Here is a 21,849-nt window from a genome sequence, read left to right as displayed (position 1 = left end):
TGCATCTTGTTAGAAGACACCCTGTAAGTTTAGGGTTTTTTCAAAATCTCACTTGAAAAATAGATGCTATTTCTACATTCTGTTTTCTAATAGTTTATAAACTATTTCTGTCCATTGATTTAGGCTACTCATAACAATTCAGAGGTACTTTACAATAACGTTTGTATTAAAAATTATTTTGCAAGCAGTAAAAAGCAGCACTTACTTCACAGCATTTGAATCCAGCGTTGCGTAAAGGTAATACAAACACTTCATTCGTTCGTTTGTTTCCAAGTTATGAGGGACCATGTACTGAGCAAAAATGCGTTCAACAAGTAATCTGAAAGACAGGATTAAGACATTTAAGCTGTGCAGGAAGAGCACTGCCTGGAATTGTTGAGACATCAATTCAAAAATTCTCAGCCCTATCTAGACATCAGTGATTGCATTAAAAAATGGGGATATTCAAAAACCTAAAGGTCAAGTTATTTGATATAACTAAGCATAAATTAAACAGAAATTTTTCATTATAGAAAACGCAATGTTAATGCTGGCATTAGGAGATTTAACAGATCTCCTAACATTATCAAAATCAGATATATTAATCTAGAAGGAACCAAACAATTCAAGAAAGATTCTAATTACCAACCCAGTAAGATGTTATCATTTAATTTCATTACAAGTCAGTATCGGGATAAATGCATGAACTGATGCAAATGAATTGCCCTAAAATAATACTGCTACTACTACTAATAATAACGCTTATAAAAAAAGAAATATCATGTTGATTATATCACACAATATCATGAAGCCCAGAAGGAGAATTCAGATACCAATTAGAAGGAGTTGACTTCCTTCAACCCTTTTATGGCCCCTTCCCCACAGGCTGAGTTTATCCCATGTCTTTTGCTTCTGCAATATAAATGCAGGTATATTCCCAAGGGAATTATTAAAAGCTTCTGTGTAAAATGAAGCTCCTTATTTGGAAAAAGGAGGAGAGAGGTTTGGGCCTGACAGTTACCTAGAAAAGACTGAGAAGAAAATAAAAAAAGAGAAACCAAGCCCACATGCTACTCCTAAATACCAAGAAGTCCAAGACTGAGGTCCAGTACTGAGATCAGTATTAATAGAATGGAGCAAAAGGTAAAAATAATCATGTATGTTTATGCTGGAAAAGAAGACAAAACTCCTTAGGCACAGTTGGAGCAGGTGATCAAAACCTAAATCCAGCTAGTTTAAAAAGAAACACGTCAGCGGTTAAGACTGGATTTAAGGATCCAGACAGTCCATTTCCACAGCACCGTGAAATAACTACATGTAGAAAAAACTACATGTTTTGAAGGTAACTTTTTGAGGATTTGCATTTTTGAAGAGACTTGTATGGGTTTGCAACGCAATTTGTATCCAAACACACTGTGAAGGCTCATTTCCAAAGATGATGACCTTGATTAGTCAAGGCAGACTTGTTCCCAAACTTTTTACCCATGTGAAACTATCTCTTTTTCAATACCAACAACCATATACAAGGCTATAGTTGGTATGACAGAGGCACTGCTTTCACAGCTTCTCTGCTACAGAAACAAATTTCTGCAGTGATATAGCTTGTCCATTGTCACTACATATGCTGTCTTTAAAACATACAGGAACAAATCTAAACCAACATTATTCAAACAAGTTTACTTCCTAAATTTTAACATTACTGGTATGTAATTAATTAACATAAAAAATGAACACACTACTGGTATGTAAACAAAGATCCCCTCTTTTTTGCCACTGAAGCAGCGGCAAAGTACACCCAAGACGTTTGAAATATTCCAACCTCTCACACCCTTTAGAACCACTTTGGCCTTAAAATACAAAATAATAAAGTAGAAGAAAACAACACAGGTCAACATTTGGCTGCAGCTATATAAGATTATGCACTGCATCAAAACATACAGAATTATCAAGATGCCTCCTGCTCATCAGCACTGGAACACAAAGGAAAAACAGATCTTCACAACAAGTTACAACACTTCGACACTAAATCACCCAGGTTTTTCAATTAACTTACCGGTCATCAATACTGTTTTGATAATATATATGCAGAAGTTTATCTTTGATCCATGATATCTGTTTTGCAGCTTCTTTTCCTGCTTCTGATTGCAATGAATATTTCTTGTATATCTGTGCAAGTCCCATCATAGCTTCCTTCCTCACTCTCCACTTGACAAAAAGAAACAGCAGCCAGTTTAGCAGTTCTAAACTCAAAACTGAAAAGACTGTAGAATTTTCTGTTAGGTATTTCCTAATATACACCAAAAGAACATAATTTAATTAGCGAAAAAGTTAAACTGAGTTCTTAGTGCAACAATTTCTCATTAGGAAGTATGTTGCATCATATTTATTACACTAAACCTTTCAACACCAGTAACTACTATGTAAGTATGCCTCTTGAATTTAGAATTATTACAGATTTAAAACAACACCCTTTCTCACTCTCCATACACACTATCTGCATTTCTGTTATGGCTGCAACAAGAAAAAGAATGTCACCAAATGAAAAAAAAAAATTAGGTGAAAATTTTTAAAGTTTGCCATCAACAAACCTGTTTACTATGTTTTAAATTAAGTAGGAAACCTCATAAATTTCACCAAATAATGCAATATATCTAAACTAAAATTCAAGACTATTCAAATTTGAAAGCTACTACCCTGTTTGCAGTCTTTCAATGATCTAATTAAAAGCAGGTAATTTACAATGCGTGCAATACATTCTGAAACCTGCTTGAAAAAATTCATAAGAAAAATGTTTTACAAGGGTTTTCTTTGACTCAAAAGTTTTACTAGACTAGACAACTGGAACAACATTGTTGTGTTGCAGCCAATTTAAATAATTAAAATCATATAATCTTAAATAAAATACAGCACAATGAAAAATGGAGCATTCTAGTAATGGGAAGAAGGTACCTCACTAAATAGATTTCATCAATGTTTTATGGTTTATATTGGTTTTCATTTGTAATTTAAAATCAGTATAGCATTTTTTAGAAGTGCTGATTTTAAAGAAGGTGAGTATTACAGTTTAGAAGTATAAAACACAGCTATTACCAATGCTAATTATGTCTTACCCGCTTGTCCAGTGTCCTTTCTCGGACAAAATTTAGCAGGTGATCATTGACAAGCAAAAGATCTTTTTTAGCAGCAGTAACTATGGATACGATAACATCATGCCGTATGGCTTCCTCAGGATCATGTGACCTTACTTTCAGATATTCTGGGGGGAAAAATTAGTAAGTATAAGTATACAACATCAGCTACTTTCCCCACTAGACAGAAACAGAAAATTTATTTTATTCTGTTTGAAGCATCAGCAGTAAGAAACCAATAGTTTTCTCCAAGACTAACTGGAATGTCAGTAAAACTTCATATTTACTTAGCATATTAAATATATATATTACTGGCATTATTGAAATAGGAATTACATGGCTACTTTTAAAAAAATTATTTCTAATAGTAGTTACACTATGTATACATCAGCAATTATCATAGCCAAGCAGGACTGGAGCTGTAGAGTAGAATAGACAGTGCTTGAGAACTTGCTAACCACACCATATACATTTTAAAGTCTTAAGTCAGGCTAGAAGCTACTCCCTTCCTGCAGACTCCATCCCCTCTGGCTCCTAGAGCACATTAGTTGCACTCCTGCTCACAACTTCTGTATTATCCACAAGGAATCTAGTTCACCTGCTCCAGGAACACTCAACAGTATGAGCCATGTAAGCATTGTAAGCAGGGACAAATGCCAGAGATACTTCAAACTGTAATGCTTATTTAGACACATCCTAGTTTATCCACCTTAATTTTTCTAGATTATTCTGGTACACTGTTACTTATTTGCTAACACCAATAATCTTACACTATCAACACCTAAAAACTTCTGCTTTTAGGTGTCAAATTTGTTAGCTACCTAATGTCATTTTTAAAAGCTGGCAAATAAAAGGCAAAGTTCATTTATCTTTTTAATCATATTTTAGGTTATTTTAGAAGCACAAAAGGGTAGGAACACCCTAACAGAAGTTAAGATCGCAGTTCACTGCATACATCAGTGCAACACTGAGAACTTTAAGAAACTTTGCAAATTCAAACTTTATTCTGAATGAAATAACCAGAGGTTACTATTCTCTCATGACTGTTCAATGACCAGTGAAAATTTCCAAGTCTCATCTGAAACACTGGCCATTAATATTACTGGTAATCTGCCAAGTGTCAAAAGAGCACATTTCAAAATAAAGTTTTGCAGTTATGATGGCTACGTAATTTTAAATCCAAATAAGCCTTTTAAAAAAACCTATTGCTTCACAGGAACATAGACTAAAACAAATGAAAAATAATGCCACTAAACAAAACAATTCTCATCTCCAATACCAGCGAGTCACAGAAAATTTTAAGCAATTTCACTTCAATAAGCACTGTGGGGAGAGAGGAGGGGCAAGGAAAATTATATTTCCCAGACGACACCATTAGAGGGGGCACAAAATCTTTCTCCATTGTAAAAAAAAGATAAATTGAAAATATAATTCTGATAATCAAAAATGAATATATTTTTACCATTCCATTAAGGAAAGACCCAGAACCTTCTGGATTTTTTAAGCTGGCTTAACAATTCAGAATCACAAAATATTCCGAGCTGGGAAGGGACCCACAAGGGTCATCAGGTCCAACCCTTATGGCCCATATGAGGATCAAACCTATGACTGTGGTGTTCCATGCTCCAACCAAGCTAATCTCTGGATAACACTGTAACTACAGGGTGACTCCAGCCTGTCTCTATTTGTGTCCAATTTGATAAATACTCAGCAAGCAGGAGAGCAATCCCATGCACTTTACAGTCCTTTTAACTCCCTCCTTAGACCAACAAGGCAAAGATATTGGTTCAAAAAAACTACAAGTAGGAGTTTAATGATCAGGGGAAGATACAGTCTACGAAGCAAACCAAGCAATTCTCATTAATTACACTTTTTTTTTTATTAAGACATGGGGAGCAACAAATACTGAATTCTTCCATTGGTGCCAGTTGCCTTCTTCCTACAGAGCTCCCAAATTACAGGCTGTGTTTGATCTGAAGGAGGTGAAACTGTGAAGCTGTGGTCAGTTATGAGGACTGTTATCATGTTTTAGACAGTGGCTGTGTAAGGCTTGAACATTTCAGCTTTGTGGAACTTAAGTCTCCCCTATGCACCCTAATTAATAAACGCCAGGTTAGGCAGGCTGTCTTTATCTGATCCCATGGTGCTTAATTTCAGCAGCAGGTGGGAATGCAACTACTGTATGAGAGGAAGAGAGATCTCCCTAACAGAGGCATTCTTTGTGTACAATCCCCTCAGCCTGAGAAGCAACAATGAAGGCAGGGATTTGACTTAGAACTCCACCATCAACTAGGTCCTCCACATCATCTGACAGCATTACTTAGGATTACAACTGGCCTTTTTGACTCTTCCAGGAGACTTAAAATTGTATCTTAATGTTATAATGAAACTGATACCTGTTAAGTCCTTTGCCAGATCGGGGTGGTTCATAAGGCAGTGACTTGCAAATTTGACACACTCAAGGCGAATAGGTACGTGGATATCATTAAACCTAGTTCAGAACAAGACAATGCATTACAACAAAAATTCTACTTCTACCAAAGCAATCTGTTAATTTCTACACAGTATCATTTTCCTTTGGGCCCAATCAAATGTGATATTTCTTGATGACATTTCACATTTCAAATACTTATATATTTTCAAGCAAAACACCTTGCTTCAATTAAGTTTCTTCTAGTCTTAAAAGTAGCATTTCTTTGAGGACTCTGATTTTGATGACTGAATGCTACATTATAAACTATGGCATTTGCAATAAATTTTAGAATTTATCCTCCTTTACTCAAATCAAAAATATTTTCTTTATAGCAGTGAAACTTGAGTTTCTCATGATTATAAGCTCCAGCTGTATTTTCTATCTCAAACTGGCAGAATATTTCAAAATACAAAAAAACTAAGTATGTTTGCAGCATTGTAAATACTAGGTACTTCTTTTAAGGTACTCCTACCATTAAAAACAAATTGAAACTCATACACAAAGACTGTACATAAAAGCCTCAAAAGCAGCTTTAATATCATCTGATACTAAAAATGTCATTTGATGCTGTTTTAAAATTAATCCATCATTGAATAGTTTCACTCGTGAAGAAATTAAAATATTCGTTTTTCTTGACAATGGCAATAAAGCTTTTAAGGAGATGATTTGTAAACGTTCACTCTGCAGAATGACAGATGTGGAAGGTATGTGGAAAATTGCTTTAGCATTATCTGCCAGATCTCAGCTAAAGCAGCAGGAGGGAATTCACGCTTATGTGTGTCACTTAAAAAAAAAAAAAAAAAAAAAAAAAAAAAAAAATCAAAGCAACTGCATTTGATTTCACTGAATGCTCTTCCTCCCTAGACAGGGAACTAAACCAGAACATACCTCCCCAGGTAGCACTGCCAAAGTGGTTTGTTTTGAGATGCCAACTCCGAATCTTTCGCCCCAAACATTTTTGCGAGAAGTTTTACAACCTGCAGACGTTCTTCGTTGTCATTGCTCTGGAAAATGAACAGATTTTTCTTAAATTGAAAAGGAAAACTAACCCAAAAAACAGAATTCTGTTCTGTACAGTTTTTACACCAATACATTTATATATTTCTAGAAATATCACAATACAGATTAATAGACTTCTCTTATGTACAGATGTCTATCTCAAGGCAAAAACCCTTCATTATTTTTTGAGAAGACAAAATAATAAGACTGTGAAAATGAAGAACAATGTTGAGACAAAAAATGTTGTGAACGAAGGCTAGTGAAAAATACATCTTTTTAACACTTACTTACAGTTTACTGATTGTTAGGAAATCTGATATGTGCCTGTAAAAATTCAGACACAACACAAAACTTACAGAAGTCAGTCTGTGCTTGTCAGCACATAAAGGTTTACAGTTCTATAGAACAGTGCTTAATTGCTCAATTAAAAATATTAGTTGAAAATAGCAGCTTCCAGAATACAAGTTTCTAGAGAACATCAGATTAAGTACCTAAGATCTGAGATCCACAGGATGTGGTCCTGTATTTGAGCCTATATGCAAAACTGCTGAGGTACAACAGATAGTCTTCCTTTTATAGTGAAAATAAGCACTAACAATGATAGTGGAAATATACTGGAGAAGGCCTTGTTTTATCATTGTTTTGCATTACATTCTTTAATACAAGACACAGAATGTGAACCTTAATTCACACTTCAGAAGTGTATGTTAACATTTGTGCAATTAGCGTGTACTTGCTGTTCATCATATTTTTTTCCTTTGCTTATTAGAGAAAAGGGAGAAAACTCAATTGGCTGAAACAATTCCTTGAAAAGGGGTAGCTAAAATTAATTTATATCAATTAGATATTATTAAACCCTCATTATTCCCAGATTTTTTTCTGGTATAAGATAAGAACTGTGTAAAATACTGTTTTTTTTTTTTCTAGCATCTTTGAATTCTTATTAGTTCAGCATCACCTTTTGAACATGAACAAGAAATAAGAGCACAATACAGCTGTCGGAATTCTTTTATATAACACCAGAGTTTCAGAGACAAACTATTTCTCCTGACTCAATACCATAAAAGGGCTGAAACGTTTGCCAGCATGTCTTTTTAATTCAGAACCCTAACAACAGTAAAAGCATTTGTAAAATCCATAAAGTAACAGAGCAAGAGAAGTGAAGGACACAGTAATTTCTAACAGTGATATATTACTACATTACAAAAGACTAATTCTTTTGAATACACTTTAGTATTAAGTATTCAAAGCACTAACAGCAAATCCATTAATATGGTTTTTTGCATTTGACTAACTTTTTTCCAATTAACATTCACATTGACATTACTGAAAGCATTCTACAACCACCTCCTCTTAATCTGCAATAAATGATAGTTTTTTTCTTAATGAGTTTCAGCCCATTACACTACAAATTCTTATTCTGTGGGGCATAGTTAATTTCTTTTTTTTGGCCGACATTAGTCCAGCCTTCATGACTTACTTCCTATCCACTCTTGCTTAAAAAAGCAAAATGTTAAAATATCTGAATCTCTGAATTTTTTTAGGAAACGAACACAGACTCAGAGCAAGACACACCAGAATGTGGAAGAAGGAGCCAGGTGGAAGAGCTGGGAGCACACTAAACATTCAACTACTTAATTATACAGCCAGGAATATAGAGGAAAAAAATGACAACCAAACAGAACAAAACAAACCCACAAAACAATAAAACCCTAAAATATCCTTAATTAATTAGTTGCAGAAGAAGCTTTCGCTGTATCAGCCACTAATCCAATTATAAGACAACCCACTTGTGTTTCTAGTCCTGTTGTAGAAACAACAAATACTTGTGGATTATGGACCTTGGTACGTAATTATTTGGTCCTTTCTAAATTTTTTACCCTGATGCTGGCTTCCCTGAAACATGGTTATATACACTCCAAGAGGTAAGAAAAATAAACCTGTACTTCTTATTGAATGAATACATTACTGCTACAGTCTCTCTCTTTTATTCTACTTTAATTTCCCCTCTTTTTCTGAGGGCGAAAAAAAGAGCATAAACTCTGAAAAAAAAAAAATCTTAATCTTTCTCCATTCTATGAGACACTGTACTTGAAGAGTCACACCCTTCACCTCTTAAGTAAATCCAGCACTCTAATATGTTTCATCATGATTTGTCAATTCAAATTGACACTGAACATGGATATTTTCTGTTCCCCATACATGGTCCTAGCACACAGACAGGTGCTCTTTCACCTAGACATTTGATTCTGTCAGTAAGAGCAGCTGAAACCAGTCAGATTGTTACCACTACTGAGTCCAAAATAGGCAGCACTCAGGATCTGGAGAGATCTGGGAATAAGAAGTGGACACGTAACCTGGAACTTTTGAAAAGTTTAATTACCATATCCAGAAAAAAAAAGCCAGCTCTAAAATAAGATGTCAACCTTTCATTGATTTTATTCATTACATCATACTGGTTTAGTAAAACAGTAAGATAAAAGCCTAAACCCCATGACAATTATTTCCAAAACAATCTATTCATGAGCTTTCCATTCTCCTAAATATTTAAATGTTATTTGCTTTCTGTAACATAAATTTCTAAAATTCAAGTATGAAATTTGAAAAAAACTTCAGTTTCTTCTACAAGCTGACCTATACAATAATTCATTCTTAGCTCTTTTCTCAGCCCATAGTGCTTCTGTGTCAGTACTAGATCTCTAAACACATCACCTTAAAATGGCAAGATCAGACATAAATGACTGACCCTCACAGAACAGGTTAAGTTAAATGAATATAGTGCTCATTCTCCTGCTAATTCCCCAGACTCCTTTCCATAATCAGGCAAAAACCAAATTACTAGTAAGATGTAACCATGATTTCACACAGTTCTCACAGAGCTTAACAACTAAGTTCTGCCACCTGAGAACACAGGAGCTCTTTCTTTACATAAATCTATAGAGCTAGGGCAGGTTAACCCCAGCCAAAAGCCAAACACTCACCCAAGTCCCTTCTCTCCAATAGAGACAGGAAGGGAACAGAAGGAAGGTTAGAAGGCCCATACATCAAGAGAACAAGAGTTCAGTAGGTAAAGAAAAAGCTATGCATACAAGCAGAGCAAAAAGAGGAATTCATTCACTACCTGCCATCGGCAGGGAGATGTTCTGGCAGTTCCTGGAAAGCAGGGTCTCACATAGGGCTCACTTGGGAAGACAAACAGCATGAACACAAATTAATCCTTTCCTCTTCCTTCCCCTTACCTTTTATTGCTGAACACAGCACGTGTCCGCTTTCAACCTTCTGCTCTACTCAGCCTGTTGCCCTGATTTTTAAGAGTTTTCTAAAGCCTTCTGAGTTTACATTCTTGTAGAGAACTTTCCCACACAACTTTCTGTAAACAACCTATTGTTTTGCATTCTTTCATAGAGGCGGAGAAATTTGATGCACAGGTAGTTTGTCCAGTGTCGTTGGAGAGGTGGCACGTTCACCCTCCAATAAACTGGCACCTTTTGAGAACTATAAATGATTGGAGTCAGAGGAAATAAATTAGTCTCTTCATCGTGACCAAAGCTGTGGTGCATCGTTTTTCCTTGTGTCATCTGGTGACACAGCTTACCTGGGGGGAGGAGAAATGGCACAGGGAGAAAGCCTTTACCTGTGCCTTCACTGTTGTACCAAAATGGAAAGGTGCTTGAACACTAGGTGGCCACATCATTTACATCCCAAATAGTGAGTAGGTTTAGCAGTATTAGAGGCACCTAAACTTTCTCACAAGTTTCATACCAAGAGTTTTTAACCCCTCTACACATGGTCAAAAATTTATTTGGTCTCTGATGAGCAAATCCTTGGATTTTACCCCCATTCAAAGAGACGGTCTACAACCTTAACTCATGAAGATAAACCAGAAGGCTTCCTGATAGAAAGAGCACAAAAAAAAATCATGGAGATGGAGAGCAAGAGATTTGGATAATGTCAACAAATGACAAACTCAGACTTTGTTTACACCCTCAAACTCCCATCAAGCCACAAATCAACCGGAAGGCAGTGGAGATGGCTCAGTGAAGCTCACCTAGTGGTTAGGGGAAAACCATCATCACTTCATTTTCAAAGCATGCCACAAAACCATAGGATCACAGAGTCATGAAGGTTTGGAAAGATCCTTGAGCCCAACAGTTAATCAAGCACCACTCTGTTTACAAAAACTATTACATCCACTTCCCTTCTCAAAACTTCCAGAGATAGTGATTCCACTGCTTCCCTAAGAAGCCTATTCCAATTCTTGACAAGTCTTTAAGTGAAGAAGTTTTTCCTAATACCAAATCTAAGCTTTCCATGGTGCAACTCGAGGCCATTTTCTCTGGTCCTGTCACTTATTACCTGGGAGAAGAGACCAACCCCCCCACTTTGCTACAACCTCCTTTCAGGTTGTTGTAGAGTGAGTGACAGGATCTCCCTTGAGCCTCCTTTTTTCAAGGCTAAATTAAATGTTAGAAGGAAAGAAATAAGATATTACATAGAAAGTCTGTTTCACATACAGAATATGCAACTAGAGGTAACATTGCTGATACCAGGAGGAATTAATTCAAATTCATGCAGAACTTGCCAATTTTACACCTGAAACCAAGCTTGCATCTCAGCTTTCAAGTGAGCCAGAACACTTGATGTCTTTCTGAGGTAAGTCTACCATGAGTGTACTTCATCCGGCCAAAATTTGTTTTCACTTACTGCTTTTGAAGCCAACTAAAAAGAAATTCATATTTTCAAAAATATAGAGAAAATTATTCAATTTGTCTTTGTAAAGATACTATGTCCCTTTCCATGTGTTCAATGCATGCAAGATTAGATCATTCTGGCACATCTCCACAACTCAGTTGTTCAGACAATCACAGCTTTCCTTCAACACTGGACACAAGAGGAAAGTTTTTCACCATGAAATCAATCAGCCATTGGCATAATCTCCTCAGAGAAATGGTAGATTCCGTGATATAGGACATTTTAAGATCCAACTAGACAGAGTGCTGAGACATTTTGTCTAGACTGTGCTTTTGCCAAGAAAATTTTATCCAGATGATTCCTTGAGGTCTCTTTCAACCTGGGTATTCTATGATTCTATGATCATCTTTTAAGGAATAATACAAATCGCCTAAGCAGCAAAGCAGCAATATGAGATCTTGGAAAACACTAACTGTCCCACTACCTCTTAAGCACTACTGGAGTATTTGCCTTCTATTATCCCAACTCTATATTCAAGAGCCATATCAGACAATTTCATAGAACAAAAACTGGATGTTCCTGTGAAACTACATATTTGATCTAAATATACTGTACAAAGTTTTATTTAAATACCTAGTAGTCCATGGTAAGCGAGCTCATAAGGACAAGTCTCCTCAACTGGACGTACAGAGACACAGTACTATGTGCCAAATCCACAAAAGACAAAATCACTGAGTCAAGCTCTGAAGCTCTTGGCTATTGTACTGTTAATTTTAATTGACCTTTATTGAAAAAGACAACTCCACTCTCCCAATTTCCAGTATGGACTGTCGTGCATGTTTTTTCCTTTACCAGCCACCGCCACCTAAACTAAGGCTTCATCAAGCTTACCAGGGTTTCTGCTGTCAATGTTTTTTCATTCAAAGCAATAAAAAAATTGGCTGTCTTCAATCATAATCACTCTGAGTTTCATTGAAATCACACTTTCTTCTCAACACACTAATGAGTTATTTACTTGGAACTGAATTTAAAAAAATGTTGACACTAGCTGCTGCTGTTCAGAGTAAAGCTAAAGATATTGTTGGAGTGGAAAGTATATAACCATTGCTGGCAGGTTTGCATGTAGAATGAACTTGTGTTGATCTCAGAAAAAACACAGGTTGACTATATTTCATTAATATTTTAGAACACTTATCTTCAAAATACTCTTCTCACCACAGAAAGACCCCTCGACTCATTTAGAGCCATAAAATTATTTGGTTTGGAAGGGACTTTGAAAGACATCCTTCATTCACCCTGCCGTGGGCAGGAACACCTTCCGCTAGACCAGGTTGCTCAAAGCACCACCCAGCACGGCCTTAAACACTTCCAGAGGTGAAGTACCCACAAGTTCTCTGTGAAACTGGTTCCAGTATCTCAAAATTTAAATCAGGTATATCCTATTCCAAATAGAGGTGCCTTTTTTCTTCTGTAAAAGATGCGTAATTTGACAGTCAATATGCATATATTATTTTTCCTTATAACGTAGAGTATCAAAACACACAAAGTAACAAATTATTACAGTGCTTTTGGAATAGCTACAAACTATATAAAGTTCAAGAAGACAACAATGGATAAGATTGGTAAGAATGTAGCTATCAAAACCTACATATCTCCTGGAAACATTGTCAAACTTGACCTTGTAGACATCTAATACAAACCACTTACCCTTTAAGGGTTCAGACCACAGTGAGAAAACTATACTAAGGATGAAGGAGACAGAAAGCAACAAAATACATGTACATCATCTGAAAAGAGCACACTAAATAAAGAACAGAAATGCAAACATGAAAAAAATGTGTTGTAAATTAAGGAGTACAAAGAAAACATGGAAATGCTGAGGGCTGAAATCAGCTAGCTGAAGAAAGAGACCAGAATTTTTTCTGGTCTGGGTAAAAAGGGAACAAAACAAAACACCAAGAAGTTGACATTGGCTAGTAGACTGATTCCAATAAAATAAGATTCAAAAATTACATCAGTATTGAAAATCATGAAATATGAATCAATGAAGGAGTAGGACAACAACTGAAGAACCTGTAGATTTTACTGGACTTACAGATGGGAAAGGTACTGCAATTATATACTATTATGGCAGCAGGTAAGATCAAATATCCTGAATAACACCTTCAGCTGCAGAAGTACTATTTTTATTGGAATGAAAGTGATAATTGCTTGCCATCTGTAGGAACAGAAATTAAAGGCTGAAGAAAGGTCTACTTTGAAGACACAGACAGCAAGCAGTAAATTGAACCCTACTCCTCTCGGAAATGTGAACAGAATGATAAAGGTATTAAAAAAACCTCTCATCCAGCAAGTGTAGCCTGTCTGCCTAGCAACATTTGGGAAAAGTAATAGGCATGAACAAGCCACTGTGATAATATATATTACCATAAGAAGACGCCAAAGGTGCTACAACCCTAAAACCCATCCTCTGTAATAAAAATATATTCAAATTTACATGACACCCATTGCATATCAGCCCTCAAGCTTAGTAACAGATCACATACAGAATAATACTAATCTAATCACAGTCCTCACAGAAACCTTGTGGAATGACAGATAGAATAAAAGTAGTGCCAAGGAGAATAAAATAAAAGGAGAACCAACTGTTATATCGTACTTGTCCAAGTGATGGAGACACTTTGAAAGGGAAGTCAAAGGGAAAAATGCCCATTAAAATAGAGAGCTAGCACTAGCTATTCTCCATACACATGAAGCACGTCTGAAAAATTGTAAGTCATTGCAGCAATTACTACAAGACCTACTGATGCATTTCAGTTGTCTGCTTACATCTGTCACAGAACTACAATTTGGACAAAATTATTAGTATATATATCCAAAATATGAGGTCTTTCACAATAAATAATAAGTAAACCTAGAAATAAAGAAGGTCAAGCCCTCAAGTCATCCAAAAAATGTAGCTATTGCTTGAAATATACAAGCCAAAACCATCTGCCAACCAAATCCCAAATATATACACACACGCACTGTAGGTTAATACACTTGAACTTAAATTACATTTTTGAGGAGTGTAATGGGTTTTCCTTTAAACAATCCAGAGAAGGTAATTTTTACATATAGTTATTCATTTTATTTGCCATATAATTTTAAGAACTTGTCAGTTAAGGAAAAACCAAAACAATAATGGTCAAAGCACACATGTTTTAAATATATAGAAAGGGTAGAAGTGTTTACCTTAAGTTTGAATTCGAGCTGTGGTAGTACAGAAAGCAAGAGGTGACTGTCAATATTGTATAACTCCAGAATCAAATCAAATACATGCTCCGACAGGTCACTAATTGATGTTTTACCAAGCATAAGGACTTGATTGAAGAACTAGGAAACAAAAGAGATTACACATCAAGAATGAGAATATACATGTACTCTTCTAAATCCTATGCTAAATCCTAAAACATTAAGTCACTTTTAATCTTAAAACATTAATTTCACTCCTAAAAGAAAAAGGATAGAAGGTGGCACACAGAGATCAGAATTCCATAGCAGAAGTCTTAAAATATCATTGTCTCATATCAAGTATTATACATAAAGGAAAATACATTAAACAAGATGTTTGCCCCAGCAGGCCTAAAAATAATTTAGGAAACACAACTTTAAAGGAATTTCATTGTATCATATCTTTTCATAGAGGGACTACATTCAGAGTTAATCCACTATTGAAAACTGTAATTTCAAAAGTATTCTAACATTTAAAGCAAGGCTGAAACAACTGGCTAATTACTACACTACACAGCTGGTAGTACACAGGTCAAGGAGTTGAAAGTAAAAGCATAGGAGTTGATAACTGATTGTTCCAGAATTTGTATTTACAAGCAGCATAATGCAACTGTAAAGCAAATATTCCTTCTTGGTAAACTTGACATACTTGAGGGAAACGTCATGCTTCTCATTAAAGAAAATATTTCCACACTATTTTCAACTACATCCTCTCTGATGGGTAAGAGGCAACTAAAGAAGAATATATATATTATAGTGCATTTTACTGTAAGTTAAAGACTGTCTTGAAAAAATGTTTTGCTTTTCAGGATACAGAGTTGCCTGAATGTATATAATCCTGGTTAGGAAACTAACTGATACTGTGTTTTTAATGTATCTCAAGAAAGAAAATTTTCAAAACCCCAAAATATCTCTCTCGCAAGAAACAAAGAAAAGAAGACTCCATGTGTGTTCTTCCTATGAAGGGAGATTCTTATTGTACAGACTTCCTCAAAGCTCAGAAAATTGCACCCAGTTTGTAATCTAACCTTACAGATGAACAAAATTAAAACCACATTCCCATGCACCAACACCTTGCCAAACAGCAGGTTTGAAGTAAGAGTTTTTATTGAGGATTTAAAAAAATCTTAGGAAGCACCCACTTTCTAAGTGTTACAAGTCTGAAAGTAACAGAAAGCATTGAAGGTTTTCCAGTGTTTTCAAGCTCCTGATGTTCTGTATAGATGCAGTAAGACCCGCTAAATCCTCAACTGCCTAAAAAAGAAGAGAGTTATTCTTTTTCCTATTGTGCAGCTCAAGTTAGAGCATACTCCTCTCTGATGTTTACTTCCCCTCATCCATCTTCTATTACAGTGTCTAAGATGTCTACATTCAACTTTGCTACAATCCTCAATGCACTCAGTTTTCTTCTTTACTATCTATTCTTAGATTGCTTCCTTTTCTACTGCAGTGATAACAGCAATAAAATTCTGCTCCATCTATTGACTCTAAATAGTCTTATCTCTTCACTAAAAGACAAATTTTGCTACAGAAACAATGTGTTTATGTATTTTCATCAGAACAATACATATAAATACATTTGGTATTCCAGTCACTCTAAGGATTGAATTACAAGGTCTTCCAAGACAGTAGAAAGTAAATTATCCATTGCATTTCTGAAATCTCAAGTATCAAGTACTTAATAGTTTCTATATGGTAAAGAATTAGACTCAAAAGGACATGTTATGCGGTGCTTCATTAATACAATCATTCTCTCAAAGAAAAATGACAACCTATAAAAAGTTCTTGTTCAACCCTTTTCATTTTTCATGCAATTTATTCTTTTTATAACACACTTCAGTTACAGAAGGTATTGATATCCAAGTTTGTTTGCAGTCCTCACTTACATTAGTAATGTACGGTTCAATTGCTTGTGCTGTCCTCTTTAGTAAAGCCTTTGCCAAATCATAGGCTTGCTTGTTCAAATTCTGGGGAAAAAACAAACAAACAGAAAACCAGAAGAGTTATAAGCACATACATTTACCTAAAAACGAATCCAAGAATTTAAAGCCATCTTGTACTGGTAAATGCATTAAATAAATAGCCTGTTCTTTTTATATTTTCAGTAATAAAAATAATATAGTAAAAACAAAGCTATTCCAAACAAAGCTTTGTAGTGTTCACTGGCATTACTGAGGAAAAAAAAAAAAAAAACAAACCTCCAGGCAGATGAGGACTTGCTTTTCAGCTGAACATCTAAAACTGATACTCAGTGAACTCAGTGCCTGCATTTTACTGCTCCTCCTTATCAGTTTCCCCAAAAACCAGTGAAGTGATACAAAGCAACGCAAAGGCATTCAGAGTTACCACAGAAGTGAGACTCTGAACAGGAGTACAGAAAATGCAATTCTGCCCTTGCATCAAGCAGCCACCTGTGAATCACCACCACAGCCTCTCCATCACACCATGCAAAGTTACTCAGTCTGCTGTCTAAGACAGCAAAGGGAAAAACCCTAGAATTTCAGTTTATGAGAAAATAAAAACTAAACTAATACAAAAAAATTAAAAAACATAACCCCTCTTCAACATTCCTATCCAATGGGTTATTGCTCTATCATTGTTTTCTCCCTTTCCCTGCACAGATTCTCCATGCTCTAGTTGTTACATCCTTTCTCCAATTTCTATATCACAATTATTTTTCAAAAATTTTCAGAGGAAAATGCAGCTCAACCCTTGTGACACTCACTGCAGTTAACACACAGAAGAATGAAGAAAAAAGTCTTCAATATATAAGAATATGTAGTATTTTAATAGCTAAAAAAACTCTACAAAAATATAGTTTCTACAATTTTTATTAGTCTTTGCAATTTAAAAAAAAAAAACAATAGATTCAGTTTATAATTCAACAGTAAAAAAGGGGAAGTTTGTGGCTGCTTTTTTAAAATATTTCTCACCATAAAAGGAAGATAACTTCTTGTAGCACAATGAAAAGCAAACATAAGATGTCTTGCTACACCCAGGGTATTTCTTTACCTAGATATGCTTGGTTCTACAGTTTTCTCAATGAAAGAGAGGATTTGCAAAGAAATGGAGAGTACTGTCTGAAATTTTAAAAACCCTATAGAACTATAGGCTTCTAAGCAGCAGTGGGAACAGATTAACATTTTCTGATAATATACAACAGAAAAAGTCTTTGACTTGCATACTGATAGAATTAAGTCAGGTGACTGAACTTGAAACACTACAAAGACTCATGCCTGAAGTGTCTGTTTTAGTCACCACAAGAGAAGGTGACTAAAAATTCCAATTCTGGAAAAATATTTAATATATAAAATACTTGCATCTTGTTACAAAACTGTACAGTTGTTCCATGTCCCAGAAAAAAACCACTGCATGCTGGATTGTTCTTTACGGTCACAATTAAAAAAAAAAAAAAGAAAAAAAAAAAAGAGACATTTCCACTGGAATAATTTGGTTTCTGTTATTTAAAATTGTAATGGTTCAGGAAGTAAAAGGTACAAATGACTATAACAAGCAATGTACGCCACTTTCAATTCTTGTTCTGATCATTCTTGACTTCACAGTTCACCTCCAGCAACACAAAGAAAACCACTTTCACCTCGATAAGAGGGAACTCTGGATCATGAGCAAGATCTGGTTTAGTATAAAACAAGTCTAAACAGCAGGCCTAGCACAAGAGAGTTCCAACAGGCAGGTCTGTTCTGATTCACATTAATTACAGTTTCAGCTTGTATCTTTTGCCCAGCAGCTCACTTCCAAGCTTAATGCTACCCAAGATAAATGCTACAAGTGGCTATTTGCAACCCTGAGTAAGAAGGAAGTGTAATGCAAAGATCTATCAAAAACAAGTTCTAAAGAGGAAAAATCGTCTAGAGCATAAGCGGCTAAGGAAAGTTAGCTATTTTTTCATGCCTAGTGTACTTGATTTAATAGCGCCAATAGTCATGATCCTCAAATGTCCAGAGGCCCCACTTTCTGAAAATAACAATATCAAAGAAGTCTTAAAAGCACACGCATTTTCTCCTCATTTTCCACTTTCAGGGAAAAAGCAGAAACAAGCAAAAGTGGCACTGCCTAAGGTGAAATGAAAACAAGAGCAGTCCAGCCTTTACCAAGTAGGTTCAAAGATCTTTTACAAAATCAAACCTTCTGACTAATTCAACAGTTACAAAAATATCCTAAACTTCCTTCTCCTTAAGGAGAAATTTTAAAAGGATAACATCTAATTTAACAAATTTCTTCTCTGTTTTTAGATAAGCTCTCTTACCATTATTATCTGTACAATCTTTCCATATGTTTGGAAAGAAAATTGATGTGTATTTCAAGATCTTTTAATGATTTAAGAAAGCCCTCATGATGGGGACAATTATCTTAATCAGGATGCCTTTAGGAGCATGTCAGCATCCAGTAGGCCTAAGGTTTTTACCTTCTGTTTACCTCGGGAAGGTAAACAGATTAAGGACAGCTGACAAAGAAAAAGCTCAGCTGAGGTCTTGTCAAGATAGGTAAGGTAACACTAAATATTAAGCAAATTCCTAGTAGAGACAGTTAAGAATTTAATTTAAAAAGTATAACTTTTTCTAAAATATAGGCATGTAAAGCACGTGGGATGTGCAATGCGGGATTCCCTGTAGCAGTCCTGAAGCTGAAAATGGAACACTGGCAAACACCCAAGGAAATCAAGTACAATTTGCCTTCTAACACACTGCACAAACACAAAATTGTTTGCAGGTCTGCCATAAAAGCATTATAATACAAAAAGATCATTAAAGGGGAAATGAAAACTATTAAATTTTCTTGCCTTTTCATACTATCTCTTTCCTTGCTTCTAGGTCTTATCTGAGTTTAGGTCCCTTAAATTAATTCCCTCAATATAATCCTATCAAAAGAATTTCAGTTGAGTTGATAGAAGAGAAACTACAAAAGGAAAAGAATAATTCAGCATCAAAATTAAGAGTTAAGCACACAGTCACACAAGTTAAGCTTGCCATTTTATTGGCTTATCTGACAGCTGCGCTAGTCAAGCAAGCCTGTGCACACTTCAGCATGCCTCTCTTCTGATACTGGTGTGTCAGCTGCTTTCATTCAGGTTTACATTAGTATGGCTTTTATCCTGACCAAGTGAGATGGATGACAAACTTAAGGGAGATAGAGTAGTTTAGAGTTGTCATTACTTCAGTGACTACTAATTATGGTATACAGACATTGGATAATATTATCATGTGCCCAGTATATGCTCTTTATGACTGAGATTTTGCAGCCATCCTGTTGAGCACCATTGCTTTTTGCACTTACCACTCAGGACTATGGACCATATCTATTTTTCATCTTTGGGAAAATACAGTCTTGGTTTAAGGGGTAACAGTTTTGAATTAAGCTTTCATAAACTGCTCAACTAATTACTACATCTCTTAAAAATATTCAAAAATATTCATACTTTTGTATAAAGCTGTCTAATGTTGAATTTCAGCCACCAGATGAATCTTCTGTTCCCAATATATACTTACAGACCACAGGTTAGATAAATTATACAGGCTGAGAATTGAGGAACTCAGTCTTGTTTTACCAATACAACTCTTTTCTACGATGCAGCTATTCAGTTCACAAGGCCACTAAAAATTCCCCCTCATACAAAACCTTCTTCTGGGCATATTAAAAATACATCACTTGCCTGTGTCACTTTCTATAGATATAATTGTCTTATCTTCAACAATCTCTCAATCTGATAATCTTCAAACTGAGCTAGTAGCAGACCTATGTTCTTTCCACTCTATCAAAGATATTTTTTGGTCCCTAGGAAATCTGGGGATTCCCTACAGACCATTACACCAATGTCTGCCCTTATGCCATTTTTGGTGACCAGTCTGATCATTCAATTTCCCTTTTCCACAGCCCACATAGCTGAACAGTGAGGTCAGCCAAGACACAGTTCTTTTTTAGGGTGGACTTTATCTCCTTCTAGTTTTGTGCTCAATGGAAGAGTGGAAAAATTCTCAACTCTGAATTTATTACACTTTTTCAGCTTGACATAAGTAGCCAAAGAAAGCAGTTAGAGAACCCAAATTTTAAATAATTAAAAATAAAAATTCACTATGTGAAGACTTTAAGATGAAACAGAACAATATTAGAAGCTCCTTTCCATTAGTATGGAAAAAAAAATAAAGGTAAACATACTCAAAATACAGTCTGACATTAGGTATCTACTTCAATTAAAAAGCAGGCTATAAACGAACATCTTATCCACAGAGAGACTTAGATTAAAAGAAAAGCAGCAGAAAATGCAAAACCCAAAGATATTTCCCTTATTAAAATATTCAGTCAGTAATTTTAAGTCCACTGTGAAACAGAATTGTTTTAGTGCTACTAATTCTTCAACTCAAAGTCAGTTTATTAAACATGAAACATAAAAATAGTATAGTCAAATCAATTTGAACACAGATGACACAATGAAACAATAGATTCTAAATAAGATAGATTCTTAACTGAGAAAACAAACTAAGGTATTTTGCATATTCTTGCTTTTGTTTTTTTTGTATTCCAAAGCTTTACTTCATAAATCTGGACTTTAGCCACATAAATTTCAGTCTAGTCCTAGCATACAAGTATTAGACTCCTTGAAGGACACAGCTAAAACATTTCCAGTGGTGGGAAAAAATTACTAATTGATACTAAGCATTTAGTCTTTCACTGTCAATAGAAAATAATTTATGTGCTATTTATTTACTGAATTAATGGCTAGTAGTAATGGCATACTAGTAGGCATTCCAAAGCATCTCTCTGTTAATAACCACTTAACCGTACAACTTTTTAGAAACTACAGCAGTTAACACCTTTCTGAACACATTTTAAGAAAGAAAAAAGCTACTTGAATTGTCCAAAATACAGCTAAAGATACATTTCCTAGATAATTTCCCACAGTCTTTTTTTGTCATGCATAACATACAAGTGAGTAGCCCATGAGATTTCAGTAGGACACAGATTACTGAACTAAGGAGTCAGACTTTTATGCTTTTTAAGCATTTAAGTATCACAACACATGCACAGTTCTGAAGTTTTTCCTTTATTTCATCTATAGGAGACTTTTTTTTTAAACATGACATTATTCATTAAGGTAAGACAGCCATTCCTTGGGCTCTTCCTGAACCACCATTTCTGCACAGAGTTTTAATTCTATGGCTGCATCAGAAACAGAACACCACCAAGCCAACATTTCTGAAATACAACAGAGCCAATTACAAACCAGCAGTCGTAACAAGTTTTTCTGTCCCACTCAGGGTAGCACCTTAGTTTGAACTGTTGATACAG

The 21,849-nt window shown here is 35.3% G+C and overlaps 1 protein-coding gene across 4 annotated transcripts in view; it reads right to left on the bottom strand.

The window, feature by feature from the left end:
• Positions 1 to 21,849, bottom strand: part of PDS5B (PDS5 cohesin associated factor B) — a 97,403-nt gene that overhangs the window by 45,587 nt on the left and 29,967 nt on the right. For all 4 annotated transcript variants that reach the window (XR_008435849.1, XM_053971106.1, XM_053971108.1 and 1 more), the window contains exons 7-13: positions 16,431 to 16,511; positions 14,506 to 14,646; positions 6,469 to 6,584; positions 5,504 to 5,598; positions 3,090 to 3,235; positions 2,033 to 2,184; positions 206 to 319 (exon numbers count right to left, since the gene is read on the bottom strand). Coding sequence is in view for 3 of the 4 variants with exons in the window: in XM_053971106.1 (XP_053827081.1) it covers positions 206 to 319; positions 2,033 to 2,184; positions 3,090 to 3,235; positions 5,504 to 5,598; positions 6,469 to 6,584; positions 14,506 to 14,646; positions 16,431 to 16,511 (845 nt within the window). In the remaining variant the exon portion in view is untranslated. The remainder of the gene's footprint in view (positions 1 to 205; positions 320 to 2,032; positions 2,185 to 3,089; positions 3,236 to 5,503; positions 5,599 to 6,468; positions 6,585 to 14,505; positions 14,647 to 16,430; positions 16,512 to 21,849) is intronic.

This window comes from Vidua macroura, chromosome 2 (assembly GCF_024509145.1).
Source record: "Vidua macroura isolate BioBank_ID:100142 chromosome 2, ASM2450914v1, whole genome shotgun sequence".
NCBI classification, from domain to species: Eukaryota; Metazoa; Chordata; class Aves; order Passeriformes; family Viduidae; genus Vidua; species Vidua macroura.
This window is presented reverse-complemented; position numbering and strand designations above follow the sequence as displayed.